The sequence below is a fragment of the Tympanuchus pallidicinctus genome, unplaced genomic scaffold, assembly GCF_026119805.1.
Source record: "Tympanuchus pallidicinctus isolate F22 unplaced genomic scaffold, pur_lepc_1.0 scaffold22, whole genome shotgun sequence".
Taxonomy (NCBI): domain Eukaryota; kingdom Metazoa; phylum Chordata; class Aves; order Galliformes; family Phasianidae; genus Tympanuchus; species Tympanuchus pallidicinctus.
In genome coordinates this window covers 40,344,750-40,358,878 of record NW_026294739.1, presented here as the reverse complement: position 1 = coordinate 40,358,878, position 14,129 = coordinate 40,344,750, and the positions used below count along the sequence as shown (strand labels likewise).

The 14,129-nt window shown below is 51.7% G+C and overlaps 2 protein-coding genes across 5 annotated transcripts; both read right to left on the bottom strand.

The window, feature by feature from the left end:
- Window positions 1-1,381: 1,381 nt before the first annotated feature.
- Window positions 1,382-7,006, bottom strand: CETP (cholesteryl ester transfer protein). Of its 2 annotated transcripts, none has more exons than XM_052686191.1 (16): window positions 6,165-7,006; window positions 5,256-5,370; window positions 4,850-4,984; window positions 4,689-4,759; window positions 4,435-4,522; window positions 4,272-4,341; window positions 4,119-4,179; window positions 3,723-3,814; window positions 3,376-3,555; window positions 3,036-3,086; window positions 2,602-2,769; window positions 2,362-2,429; window positions 2,201-2,243; window positions 2,046-2,115; window positions 1,626-1,711; window positions 1,382-1,518 (listed from the first exon to the last, which is right to left on the bottom strand). In XM_052686191.1, exons 1-16 carry the CDS (start codon window positions 6,307-6,309, stop codon window positions 1,444-1,446), a joined length of 1,518 nt encoding a protein of 505 aa, XP_052542151.1. In that variant the 5' UTR covers window positions 6,310-7,006; the 3' UTR covers window positions 1,382-1,443. The 2 variants fall into 2 exon arrangements, with proteins under 2 accessions (XP_052542151.1, XP_052542152.1); XM_052686192.1 differs by lacking the exon at window positions 6,165-7,006 and adding an exon at window positions 5,531-6,125.
- Window positions 7,007-8,517: 1,511 nt separating this feature from the next.
- HERPUD1 (homocysteine inducible ER protein with ubiquitin like domain 1) lies at window positions 8,518-13,760 on the bottom strand. 3 transcript variants are annotated; one of them, XM_052686193.1, is made up of 8 exons: window positions 13,616-13,760; window positions 13,366-13,443; window positions 13,214-13,288; window positions 12,125-12,246; window positions 11,704-11,826; window positions 10,872-11,210; window positions 9,964-10,069; window positions 8,518-9,458 (listed from the first exon to the last, which is right to left on the bottom strand). In XM_052686193.1, the coding sequence occupies exons 1-8, from the start codon at window positions 13,751-13,753 to the stop codon at window positions 9,288-9,290; spliced, it is 1,152 nt and encodes a 383-aa protein (XP_052542153.1). In that variant the 5' UTR covers window positions 13,754-13,760; the 3' UTR covers window positions 8,518-9,287. The 3 variants fall into 3 exon arrangements, with proteins under 3 accessions (XP_052542153.1, XP_052542155.1, XP_052542154.1); XM_052686195.1 differs by having other exon boundaries at window positions 8,518-9,455; XM_052686194.1 differs by having other exon boundaries at window positions 13,214-13,285.
- Window positions 13,761-14,129: the final 369 nt, after the last annotated feature.

The following is a 14,129-nucleotide window of genomic DNA, read 5'->3' as shown; positions in this document are numbered from 1 at the left end:
CACCAGACCTCCATAGGGCCGTGCTGGGCTCCCACGGCCACCTGCCCCACCGCTTTCTGGCCACACACAGCACCTCAGTGAGATGAGGGGATGCAAGTCAGGGGGGGACTCGCACACCCCAACACACAGCCCCAAACGGGGTCTCAGCCATACGCTGTGAGGGGACGCGATGGCCACCAGCCCCGAGTCACCACCAGCCCAAAGCCTTCTCCAGATGCCAAGCGCAGCTCCTCCGCCCTCAGGGCACAGAGCGCGCAGCCCCGCGCAGGAGGGATGGACAGACGGACGGACGAGGACGGTGACCCCGCAGCCTCCCGAGGCACGGGACGCCCACCCGCAGCACTCACCCGTGTCGGTCCGGCCCGGCTCTCCCCTATCGCGGTGCTCACGGCCGCCCCGCCGCGGCTGTCCCAGAAGTGAAACCGCGGTTTCTGAGAACCGCTTTGCCGGGAAAGCACGTGGTTCGTGCCGCGCTACCCGGCTCCACGCCAGGAGCCGCCCGAGCCGCGAGGCGCTGCCCTGCGGCTTTCCCGCGCACCGGAGCCCCCTCAGCCCCGCCGCCATGTTGCGAGGGGTTGCACTGCGCGCCCCGGCGCCCCCAGCTTCAGCAGACGGAGCCGTGCAGACGGGAGGTTTCCCCTCTGCGAGCCAGAGCGGAGGTGGAATGTTGCAGCAGAGCTGCTCCAAGGCTGCCAAATCACACTCCTCAGCTCCCGCTGTGCTGTCGGGCGGCTGGTTGAGCCCAGTGCTCCTTCGGCCACGGAGCAAACTACAGTTGGCAAAGGGAGGAGGTTCCTTTTCCACTCCAGTACGGGGCAGAATGAGGAGAATGTCACCCTCTGCCTTTGCTGATGTGATGGTCACTACGTCCTTATATTCGGCACTTTGAGCAGAGTATGGAATGAACCAGTACAGCAAAAGAGCTGAGCCCCTTCAGATAAACAAGGAGGAAGGAATAGGATCCTGCTGCCTGAGCAGATACGTACACTTCCCCTCGTCATCTCCTTGGCTTCCTTATCATGTTTATTACTTCTGTCACATTTGCTCAACAGCACGAGCACGGTTTGCCCGCAGCTCTACATGGTGCTGGGTGTGCCCAGGACACAAGGACTGTGTGCTCACAGACTGCTCTCCAAACTCACGTCTTCAGCCGTACAAGAGATGCCAAAAGATGGGCCAAGCCTCTTTCTGTTAGCTCCCACTGTTAACCCAGCGTCCGCAGCCTTCAAGAATTCAACCCTTACTTGCAAGCTCCTTGGGATCCCCTTTAAAGATCCTGGCATAAAAGCATCAAGGGCTTCACAAAGAAAAGTCTCAGCGGAGATGCAATTGCACGGAAATTGCAGGGCTTCTCAGGAAAACAAAACAGAACTCAGCAGAGGCTGATTCAAACCAACTTGTATTTTGTTTCACACCCAATCTGCTTGTACAAAGAGACCGGTTCTATAACGTTTTCTTGAGGAAGTTAAGCAGCAAATGATTGGGGAAGCTAAAGTCAAGCTGTACAATTAGGTATCTCTAAAAATGCAGGGGGAAAAAATACATTAGTGTTCTGTGCTATATGTTGGGATTATCGTACTTCCATTAAAGGCTTTGAGAGCCGGGTATTTCTGAACTCTGCTTACCTTTCTTGTGATGATCTCAGGGTTTTTAATCTCAAATAAATGAAGCCCTTTGCTGTTCATCAGTGAGGTTAAAGCTGGTTCGATCTCTACAGAATCAGGAAAACCACCCAGTTATGGTTATGGCCATCCCGGCTTGCTGCTCTCGTGTACTGTGACCTTATCTTGCCCAAAGCTAACTGTGCCTTCAGCCTGGCAGAAACTCCCTTTCCCTTATCCCAGCCATTCACAAAGGTAGTTCTTTCTCCATTGCCTAGCAGAAATTCACACCAGCAACGTGAAAAGTGTAATTCCATCCCCTCTTCCCTTGCCACTACCAAGATGTGGGAGATATCAGCGTACTTCTTCAGCCAATTGGTACAGGAGAACTGATGATAAGTGCTCTGCGGAGTACTTTGGCATTTCTCTGAAGGGAAAACTCACTTGAAATCACTTCTGGGATCCCAACAGCGGAGATCATCTTCTGCAGGAAGTTTCTTATGAGCTGGTCATTCTGAAAGCCAGACAATTCATACAGAAGGGTTGTGAGGTTGTAGTTCAGCAGCAGATGGCCTAGAGAATACTTGCTTAGGACTTACTCCACTTGGGTCAGCTGTGCAGTTAAAGGCTTTAAACTCTATCCTGAATGGAAGAAAAAAGGAAGCAAAACAGCAATAGGGGACGAAGAAATCTTCACTGTAGTGCTTTCAGATGGGGGCTCAATGAAGCAGTGGAATACCTAAGGAACTCCAGCACTCACCTGGAATCCAGAGGGCGCAAAATGAGTTTCTTTTCCACATAGGCAGCTTGGACAGTGACCGTGATTTCCTGCACAGAGATGCACAGAGGTAACTCCGCTTGCCTTACAGCAGGGAGCTCTTATCTGGATATTCTGGTTTGCTTTCTATAATACAGAGTTTAATGCTTTCTGGCTTCACCTCCAGATATTACCAGCGATCTGGCCAAAGGTCTTTGGCAGTCAGGATATGCAAGAACTGACCTTCTCCATGTATAGAACTGTCAAGGGCTCTTCTCCCGGGGAAAGGATGCTGATCTCCACTGCTACCAACGACTTCACAACTGTCCCTTCGGGCTGGAGAGAGATCTCAGGAAGGGCGAGGCTCCACACCTTGGCCACAGAATCATTGTAGGAATTGCCTTGGAAAATCTGGTCAAATAAGGAACAGAAGTCATGCTTTTGTCATATCGCTTCCCAATTTCGGACCCACTTCCCACACAGTTTCATTTCCCACATCACAAGAGGCCAACAGCTCTGCTGGTTTCAAGGAATCTATGTCAACCTGGAGGATGGAGAAATCCTTGAAAAGCACAACAATCTGTCCTTCAGCCTCTGGTTTCTCCACCAGCCCGACCCAAAACTCTTAAGTTGTCCAGGGAAGGACACAAAATGCTCGGAGTAGAACCAAAGTTTACCAAACGCACTGCCTTCTGTTGTGCTTCTGTGTCTTCAAATTCAAACAGCGCCTTCAGAAACAAAGCAGAAACAGGTTGTTAAAGAAATTAAGAAGAGATGCTGGATGCGGCAGAAGATGCATGCGCAGCCTGCAGCCAGAGGCACGGTTCCTCCTGAACCCACCGCCCTTCTGAGAACCGCAGAAAAATCACACATCGCTTTACAGCTCAGAAGTCAAGTTTTCTGTCAGCTGATGTCCCTCTAAGGGGTAGCACCGCCTGCTAGTGTGGACTTGTTATGGATGTACCAATTTCTGACCGCGTGCACATGTAATACTGAGGAACCGGCCCTGCAGATCACCTGCAGCTTCTCCCCTCTGATGGTCAGCACCAGGCGCCCATCTAGGAAAGCCGCTGAAGCCAGGGAGTTGAGGATGTGTTCAGACAACCAGAAGTACAGCATTCGGGATTCGGACAGCAGCGATGGGGAGAAAACAGAGTCGCTGAGGACGTCAGAGTAGTTCTTGTACAGGACGAGGCCCTTGAAAGGAAAGCGACTGTGTTGGCAAGGACATGCAGCAGGGAGACAGAACAAAATGTCAGCAGCTGCATCTGCCAGCAGTGGTGGCAAGGGGAAGGGCTGCTGGGCTCAGAGCAAACACCGTGGGCAGGAAACCTTTGGTTTCCGAGGAGCCCGAATTACTTTACCTTGTGGTGTGATTCTAGGTAATTTGTTTTAATTAAGGGATCTGATGCAAGGGAGATATCGAGTCCAATGGCCTCATCTCGGACAAAATTTTCTGCCAGGAGAAAGCACAAAAGCCTTACATTGAAAATATCACCGCCAGCAGAGCTTGCAGCATGCAGCACTAGGACTTGCTGCAGAAGGTGACCTGGAAGCTGTAAAAGGAACACGCATTGGGATGGGACAGGGGACTCACTCCTTCGAGTGCTAGTGCTGACCCCAACACTGCTTCTGGCTCTTGGTGGGAACCCATGCATGTTTTTGAAGGACTGTTTTAATGGATGTGGTTGCTGTCCTGTTGGGACTCAAATATTAAAGCTGCACGTAAAGGAAACAAGGAGAAAACCGAGGGTACTTACCTGCGATGTCATGGACAAAACTTGCCATCACCTGGGCAAGGAGATTTATTTCTTTGCACACCTGCAAGAGGAAGGGAGCGCCCTCAGTGTCAGCACCACCTTGATTCCTTTTGCTTGCCACTGAAACGCGTGGCTATCGTCTTGCAGGCATACTTCTCTCTTGAGCACAAACTTCAAGGTGAAGGAGATGAAATTGGTGAAGAACTGCTTCAGCCAGCCCGGCCTGCAGGGATGGGAGCAGTCAGGGGCAGCCAGGGCCCCACAGCAGGAGCAGTGGCTGAGCAGGGGGGCCCTGGCTGCAGGGGAACAGACTCACTCCTTATCTCCTTGGAGGTGCAGCACCAGCTTGTGGAAGGACAGGTAGCAGTCTGAGGCATCAGCAGCCACCTGCTCCTCCTGGCATACTGCACAAAAGAAGGAGAAAAGTTGACAGCTGGGAACAGCTGGGGACAGCTGTGCCCAGTCTGTGTGTGCAGGGCAGTGGGGAGCACCTCCAGCCCCGCATGCCATCAGATGCCCACAGCCCAGCTCGCCGTTCCCCATGGCTTGTGGCCAACAGCTGATACTTACACAGTTTTATGTTTATCTGGAGGTCGATGGAAGACTCAATTTCAAAATCAACCGAGTGAAAGAGCTGCAGGCTGTAGGGGCGGAAGAGAAGACATTCCACACCAGAGCATGCAGCTGGTCCCAGCCACAAGGCTGCGGCTGCTTGGCCCTCAGGTACTTACAACCAGGCCCCCGCGTAGCCATAAGTCAGGGTCCCTCTGAAGAAGGCTGTCACGTTTTTGATGGCTATATCAATGGCATAGTTCTCCTTGAGCTCCACCTCACTCTGCTCTATGGACAAGTCGCTGACCTGGATGCTAAAAGCAAAGAGAACCCGGTTCGTGGCCAGCCCTCACAGCTGGGAACACAGCAACGTGCTTCGGAAGAATCCCAGCTTCATTTCAGTGCTCCTCTTCAGCAACAGCCACAGCAGGAAATCCACCTGTGCTTGCCCCATTGCCTTTATCATCCCCAGATGGTGTCCCATGGGTGACACCATGAGACCTGCTTTCAGCAGTAACCACTGGGTCAAAGCTCCCTTCCCAGTGTCGTGTTGTTCCCGTAGCATGGAATTGCAGCGGAACTCACTTGGTCAGCGTGTAAGCCACCGTGCCCAGGAGCCGCATGGACCTTTCCCCTGTGATGTTTGGGAATTTGGCGTTCTTGAACGCAGTTTGAATGAGCCGTGCTGTCTCCTGGTTCACTGTCAGTAGAAGAACAAAGATACTAAAGTGCCATCTCCTGGCCGCGAGGTCAGCCTGCACCTGGGATTGCAGCCCCGCAGAGGCATTTCACCCCAGGCATTTCCATTGGGCTTAGGAGGCAGCTTCTGAATAAACACCGAGAAAAACCCCGCCGCTCACCTGCACCGTACCATTGGGACAGATTTAGGCAAGGCTGCGCTTGTCCTCACGCTGCACAAGCCGTTGCAGTGCCTTGCTCTGAGGCTGCTTACGCATACCACTGTCAGCTACTGAGTTTCCAAAGAAAACCTTCAGAGTCTGAATTTTCTGTGCGTGTTTTCCTAAAGCTATCCAGCCCGTATCAGCCTCAGATGTACTTCTTCCCTTGTACAGGACTTCTTTCCCTCCAGAAATCCCTTCTCTTACTTCAGCCCAGGATCCTTCTCTGCACGTACCACCATCAGTGGAGCTGGGATGGGGCTGTGATCACCCTTTGCAGAAGCATTAATTCTTCCCATATGCACAGAGCTCCCCAAACCCTCACAATAAAACCCCAACCCATGCTAGCAGAGACACCCTGTCTCTCCCCTTGTGCAGACCAGCCCCAGGAGGTGATGTTGCAGCAAGGAAGAAAACCCAGCACTCGTTTCCTCCTGTTCTTCCACCCCAACATGTAACAATGGTAAAACTTCGTAGTGAGGAGAAAGACCAAATACAATTTTCTAGCTCCTTAGGGAAGCTGTTCCTGTTCAGGTCAGGCAGTATAAGCGCCCATGGTTCAACCTGCAGCCCCAAACAAGCCAGCAGCACTTACACAGCAACGCCGCGGGCTTGGTCATCCTGCAGACGATCCCAGTGACGCTGTATGGCACTGGCCCGAACTCACAGGCTGCTGCTGCATGGATGAGCATCAGCAAGATCCTGGCCGTCCCCAGCCTCATCCCTACAGCCCACAGCATCCCTGGCTGGAGCAGTGTGTGCCAACGGGAGCAGCTGATTCTTGAGCGTGGAGAAGGCTGCTTTCATACCTCCGAGCAGGACGTGACCTGCTTCCTCCACTTATCAAAACTCATCACACATTTCCTAATCTTCCCATAGTTTCCTTGAGCCCTGTCTGGTCGCATGTTGTCTTCCTCCCGCAGCTGCCAAAGGCCGTGGTAACTCTGAATGCACTGCATTGCAGGGGGAGGAGAATGAGGGATGCAAAATGAGAGTAGGAGAAAGTGCAAGGAGCAGCCTGGGATGTGCACTGCCTCCAGCCAGTCCATCATTTGCTTTTTGCACACACGTTCCAAGCTTTGTATTCCTACTTCTCAGCAAATCTCTGTTTAGGAAAGGTTAGAAACCCAAATCCAGACCCGCTCTTTGTGCACACTTGCCCTGCACGCCACCAACCCCTGCACCTTGGAACCATCACAGATCAAGCTGCAGGAAAAAGGAAGGCTGAGTTATTTCAGCAAGACCCACAAACCACCTCCCTTAGCCATCATTCTCAAGGGTGAAGGTGAGAACTTAGGGTGCTGCCAGAGCACTGAGCAAGGCACTGCTGTCCCTGATGGAGGGCTGAGCACGTCTCCTCCAGCAGCCCACGTCCGGCAGCCCCCGCCCTGAGCTTTGTTTTCTTCCTGAGTTGAGAAAGTGAACGGCCTCCAGTACCCGCAGGAGCACTGCCGGTCAGTGACCTGCACAGTAACACTATTTGATGGAGCAGCCACCAAACACTATTTTTCAATGGTCACCACCATCAGCTGCACATTTTCAGCAGCGATGAACAGGAGCCCACATGCCACGCTTATAACAACCTGCAGCAGCAGACCCACTGTCCCATCGTGTGTCATCACTCACTGCCTCTTCTTGCTCACATCCACTGTTTTGTCTCCATAAACGTTCAGCAAGCACCGATGAATGTCAGTGAGTGCCATTTTTTCCACATGGAGTTTACCTGATGTCACCAGGAGGATGATGGCCCCACTCCCTGCTGGCTTGTCAGGTCTGGTCCAGCACTGGGGCTGAGGTCCCCCAGCAGTCCCCAAGGGAACAGGTCTCCACGGCATTCTTTAAGATGCCACCCAGGATCCACCAATGGCTGCTTGGGCTTGGGTGAGGACTCATTTTGCAATGGAAACTTATGCTATGCCTCTCAAAAAGGCCCTTTTTTGAGTGGAAGAAGGGTGATTCTAGGACAGTTTCTCTGTAGGAAAACAAAGATTTCTTCTCTCACTTTTAGGGCAGGGAAGCAGCAGTCCTGGTGAGGAAGCCATGCTGGGAGCAGGAATGGTAGGAACTGTTGGACTCTATGACCTTTGAGCTCTTTTCCACTCTTACCAATTCTGTGATACCTTTGCTCCATATGCACTTCCACATCAGATGCCATTTGGTCAGACTGCCCCTCTGCTGCACATCAACATCAGTGGGAAAGTTCAACTTCTATTGCCATACCACCATCATCCACCTCTGACATCAGGGGCCAATATAACAAAATAGGGGGCTTTACTTTCAGAGCAGTCCTTGTGAGCGAATCACAGAGAGGCTGAGGTTGGAAGGGACCTTACAGCCCACTGGTTCCAACCCCTGCCATGGCTTGGGTGGCCCCCACCAGCTCAGAGCCCACCAGGTATGGGGCACCTATAGATCTAGGTAGCAGTGCCAGGGCTCACCAACCTCAGAATCATTTCTTCCTGACATCTAACCTACATCTCCTGTTAGTAAAGCTATTCCCCTTTGCCCTACCACTATCAGACCCTTTAAAAGTTGGTCTCTAAGATGCCCTCAATAGGGGGCTAAAGACAGAACAACTCAGCATCAGCCACGTTCTGCCCCAAGACTGCTCATCCATTCCCAGCCCTTTCACAGCCAGCAGGAGGGCAGGGAAGGACAGGGCACTGCCGGGCACTGACCTCCTGCAGGAAGGGAAGGGCCAGACAGTTTCCACCTACAACAGTGCCACAAAAATCAAACATCACTGCCCTGGAGTAACCAGCCCCGAGAGCAGCACAGGGACATCAGCCTGTCACCCTGCACAAGGCCAGGCTGTCCACTGGAGCTCCTTATCCCCCCCATACTGAGAAATTGGTGGTGCTTACCCTGAATTGACCCAAAACCTCGTGGCCTTCCAATGTCAAGAAGTTGAGAGCACACAGTGCACCCTGCTGTAGAGCACACACAAGTACAGATAAGTGACTGCAAATTTTATTGAATCAAAGCCCTTAACTGCATCAAAGGAAACAAATCCAATGGAGCTGCTCCAGAGTGAAAATGCATCGACATTAAATACAGGTCTCAGTCTGCTCTGATTTTATAACTGAAAGCAGTAAATTTAAGTCTTGCATAAGTTCTTGATTGAAGTTGAATGCACTTAACTCTTCTCCCATCATTTGAAAGCAGAGAAGAAATCAGCCTTGAGTATGAAGGACTTGCTGGGCAGTTTGAAACCTGCAGCTCCACTGCCCCCCAGCTGCCCCTTTCGCCAAGGAAATGGCACAATGCATCTTTCATAGGAAAATACTTACAAAGCAAAATTTAAAATACTGTTGAAGCAATTAAACAATAGATCTTTCCTAAAAACCTGCTAATGCTTACCTAGCAATTTAAGATATTACACTCAGTGTAATTTAAATAGCATTTGAAACATTCCAACAGGAATCGCATTACGCAGAAGAAGCAATTTGCTTCTCTAACATCTTTGCACACGTGCTCAGAGCCTGTGCATTTAGTGCACAAGTTTGCAATGCCAAGCCTCTACATGGGTACCCAATAAATGCTACAGAAGAAAGTTCTTTGGAATGAGGGCAACCATCTTGTGCCTGTATTGCAACAACTTAAGGCCTCTTGCAGCTTCGTCAGTGAAGGCCAGAGAAACGCCACGCAGTTTCACTCCTGTTTTGGGATTGGCATCTGCTCTGCTCACCGATGCTCCACAAAAGCAAATGGTGCCACGTCAGTTGTGGGTCAGCCTGGGCCCTTCTGGAAGGAGGGATGCAAAGAAGGTCTTGAAAAACAGCCACGCTGTGCTCATAAGGGATGGGTTGTTCTGTGGCAGCTCTGGCAGAACTTGTCCCGCATCAGGAAGGGCCTCAGGTTCCTCTGCTCTGCCTGCATTCCCTCCCTGCTGAAAGGAAGAACATTCAGTGAGAATCACTGCAGAAATGCATTATGAGAATCAGGTGCTAAGCTGATTTTCAGTGTCAATATAAAACCTCCACAGTGCTTCTCTACTGAAGTAACCCCCAACAACCAAAGAAAGAATATACTGCTCAGGACAGACGCACGCATGGTTTATCTGGTCAGCTGTTTCCTTTACAGCCAAGGAACTCAGCAAACACTGACAACAACCCCAAGCGTCACTGGAAATGCAGAACTCAACTTGCTCACATACTCAGACCTGAGTTCAGTTACAGAACTTAGACTGCAACAGACTGCTCTCCAATACCTAACAAGTAGGAGATAACATGCAGCACTTCATACTCCACAAGAGGAAGCAGGCTGGCAATTATTCCACACAGAAGATGCTTTTCTACAAAAATTCAGGATTTTCACTACTTGGATAATTAGTGAACTACTTGTACAAACAGCAAAAACTTCATTGCATGCCCATGTTTTGGAAAACACAATACCTGTAAGTTATTGTTCTGGTCCTGGTTTACAGCAGCTTGAGGAGGAATGTTATCTGGGAAAGGCTGAGCTCGTCGTTGTCTAAAGGGGAACCAGCCAACGTGGTGCCTGAGGGAAGGCAACGTATTTGTGTTAATGCTGCTTACACAACTCCTCCCTGACACACCGGGGTAATTCAACAACATTCTATTTGGGCATTACCAACAGTGTGCCTAAGGACCTGACACAGCCATCAGCCTTCTTTCTACAAGTCTGAATATATCGAAGTGCATTTTTAAGCTGCTGCAGTTTCAGCTCTGAGACGACTGACAGGAACTCACAGGCCTGCACCCATTAACTCACATGTGATCAAACATGAGGGGACATTCTGTCAGACACCCAAAAACATCACCCAAGGGCAGGCTATCTGTACTGTACTCCTAAGAGATTTATCTCCAATTTTTCCTCTCTAGAGCAGCTTAAAAGCAACTCAGGACATCACTTTTTAAGCTTTGTCTTCTCTCCTGAGAAGGTGACAAAAACCCATGTGCCTACATGACTTACAGAGAAGGCGCAAAGTTCTCTCCCAAGATTTCAAGCCCTTGTCTGTTGTTTCACTGAACTTTCAGAGAGCTGCTGGGGCTTTACACTAAGAGTTACTTGGTCTTCCAATTGCCTTCCAAAAAGGAAAGTCAACTACCCCAGAAGAGGGGGCGAGACCATTCCCCATCACCTACCCATTCTGCTCTGAACCCAGAGGCTGTAACAGTATTTTTGCTGAACACTGAGGTATGCCAGGGTGAGATGAGAGGTTCACCTTCCCAGGTATACAAGCCCCATAAAGCTCTAACATCAGACAGCTCGCCTCCCCTCAGAGTGCAGCACTTCACTGCAACATCTGACAGCACTCATATCCCAACTACGCACTTACAGATACATCAGAACAGTGCCACCCATCACCAGGAGGAATCTGCTGACGCTGGAGTAGAAATAGACGATGTTGACAAAAACATAGAACAGCGTTGCAGAGTACAGCCAGTCCAACCAGTCTCGATGGCCACCCTCCTCCTCTTCCCCCATGAGAGGACCCCCCTGGGCGTTCATCCTTAAGTCCTGGTTGGCCACCTCGTTAGCTTGCGGAGCAGCATTCCGCTCCCCAGGTTGGTTGTGTGCAGGAAATGGGGCTGGGAGAGGAGCTGGGGGTGTCACTGGGATCTCCTGAGAGCGCCGTGGGGAGGATGGCTCAGCAGATGCAGCAGTAGAAGCCAAGCTGAAAACCAGAGAAATGCGGCTTAAATCTCTTTATGGTGAACAGACACTCAGAACTTGTCCACCTTCGAAGTTCAGAACCACAAAGTCAGAGCACATACAATTTAGGAAAGGGTTGTGCTTCACAAGGGCTCAAAACAAATTTTGGCTCTGCCTAAGACAACGCTTTCATGACTGCCAAGTCAAACCACACACCTTCATGTTAACAATACCTTCACAAAAAGTTACTCTGCTCAACCTGAAGGTGTTTGTAAGGCTGCTTACAGTTCTTGCTTTTATCTCTGAGACCAATTTCCCATCTGTGGGCTACTTTCAGCAGTCAAAAAACATGGTAAGGAGCTAACATAAGAGCAGAAGTAAATTCCCTGCAGAAAAGCAGGGCACTGCAGTAGAGCACTGAGTCTTCTGACCACACCATAAGAAAACTAGCAGTCCTTTCTTGTATTTCCTTCTATTAGCTTCTATTTTCCACTAGCAGCTTCAGGAAGACTTACTATTGCATGTAGTATTGCCTCGCATAGATCTGTTGAAGCCAGGACATCTGAAGCATGCTGTAGGTTGTGTACATAGAAAACCCTGGAGGCACAGCTTGGAAAGCATGCTGAGGTGTTTCAGGCCTGTGCAAAATTTAAGCATTTGTTAAACACCAGAAAAGCCACAAGAGCCACTTACTGCAGGACATCAGATGGCTTCTGCCATTTCCTGCACTGACACAAAAATTCTTCCCTTCAGAGTATTAAACACATCTCCTCCCAGTGAATAAAAGCAAGATTTGCTATTACAGCAAATAAACTGGAGTTCATGCATCCTTAGCACCCCCGGCCTATTCTCACATGCCTCAGTGCACATATCAGGGCTGGCACCCAACACCGCCCAAGCAGGCCTACCCCATGAGGGCCTCCCTAGTGGACTTACCTGGCACCGGCTTCTGCTGCTGCCTGACCACCAGGAGAGCATCTCAGCCTTCCACCATCTGAGGAAGCAGCAGCTGGTTCTTGTCTAGCTTCTGTCATCAGCTCCGGCTGCGCAGCTTTAACCTAGAAGCAACCACAGCTACCTGAGGGACTGTTCAGAACACCATGCAAATCTCATGCAAACAATTACACCACACTGCACAGCTCTTCTTTTAGAGGACCGTTTCACATCTCACGCTCTTTGTTCTGCGCTAGGCTCCCCCAGGTGCCCCAACACTGACACTGCACCTAACCCTGTGCTACAAAGCACCTCCATCCCTATTTCAGAGCCCTTTAGTTGTACATAAAGCACCATGCATTACATACATTTCATGTTTCCACTCCCATTCAGGTCCTACCTGGTTACAGAAGTACAACTTGAAAAAGAACTAAGGGATCTGTGCTCAAGACAAACCAAAGTTATCAGCTACCATGAGTCTATGCTTTCACACCCCTTTGTGGCACACAGACGTAATTCAAGAGCTGCTCTGGGGTGAAACAGCTGCACGGAATTCAGAGGGTGACTCACATCTGGCAACACAGGCAGAAAAGTTCAAACTGCTCAGTCCAGGCAGTATAAACACCTCTACATACTTCCGCACATACACTCAGAAGTAAGAAAGTTTGGACAGTGGCATTTAGGACCAATAGCTCATGACACCAGCCCTTCACTTCCCCTCTGCCATCTGAGTCCTTAAAGGGCAGGTAACACATCTTCAACTACATCTGTTCTTCCCCACACAGCCACCGCAGCAAGGAGAGCTGCCCCCACTGACCCCAGCAGCCTCCATGTGGGTATGACAGACCCACGTTATTAAGCAGAACAGAAAGCAGCCTGAGGAAGCACATTACAACCACCTTACGCTTGGATCTTTCAGTCAGTGCAGATTTGGATGGCACCTGTTAAGCCAGCAGTTTCTGAGCTTAATTTAACTACATTCTCACACAGTAAGCACCAACAGCATCACAGCGTTAACAGGAAACACCTGCAGCACTGGTGAGCGCCTACAGCCCCAGCACTGAAAGCAGTGCCTCCACTCAGTGTAAATACCTCCGTGCTGCTCTCTGGCACATCTGTGGGAGTCCTCAGGTTGTAGACCAGGTGCAGAGCGTGCAGCTCCTCCTGCTGAGAGACACACGGACACATTAGAGAAGTTCCCCCGTGCCGGAGTGCTTCAGCACAGGACGGGGCAGCGATCCTACCCCGGGCAGGAACTCGTGCAGGAGCTGATGGTCCAGCAGCAGCTTCCCACAGTAGATCAGCTTCTGGTCCTCCTCAGCCTTGAAGAAACGGAAAGAAAGAAATCACCACCTCCTCCGAGCGAACGGAGCCGCCAAGGGACCAACGCGGAATCCCGGCCCCGCGCAGCCCCGGCTCCCAAAGTCTCGCGGTGCCGCAACCGCATCCGGGCCTTGCGTCAGCCCGCACCCCCCCTCCCTCCCCAGCCCTTACCGGCGCCCCGGGGGCACGCTGGCGCAGCTCTGCCTTCAGGCGCCGCACGCTCCAGGCGGGCGCGGCGCGAAGCCGAAGGTCGGGGTGACGCCGCGCGGGGCTGCGCACCAGCAAGGACAGCGACAGCTCCTCCGCCATAGCGCGCGTATGGCGGTGCCCCCCGCCACCGCCCCTTATATAGCCGCCCTCCACGCCCCGCCCACTTCCGCCCCGTCCGACCGCAGCGCCGCGGTGGCTGCAAGCGATTGGCTGCGAAGGTAGAGGGGGCGGACACGTGGGCCAATAGGAAGCAGCCTCGCGTGCCGCGCGGCGGGGGGCGGAACGAGGAAGGGTCTCTCGGCGCCGCGTCACCATGGTAACCCGGTAACCCCGGGCCGGGCCGGTCGCGGTGACGTCGCGTTGCGGTGGTGTCTTCAGCCCCACATCCCGGGCCCTGGCTCCCTCAGGTCGCAGCTTCCCTGCAGCGGCCCTCAGGCCCGGGCACACGGCCCCGTCCCTCTGCACCGCTCTGGCT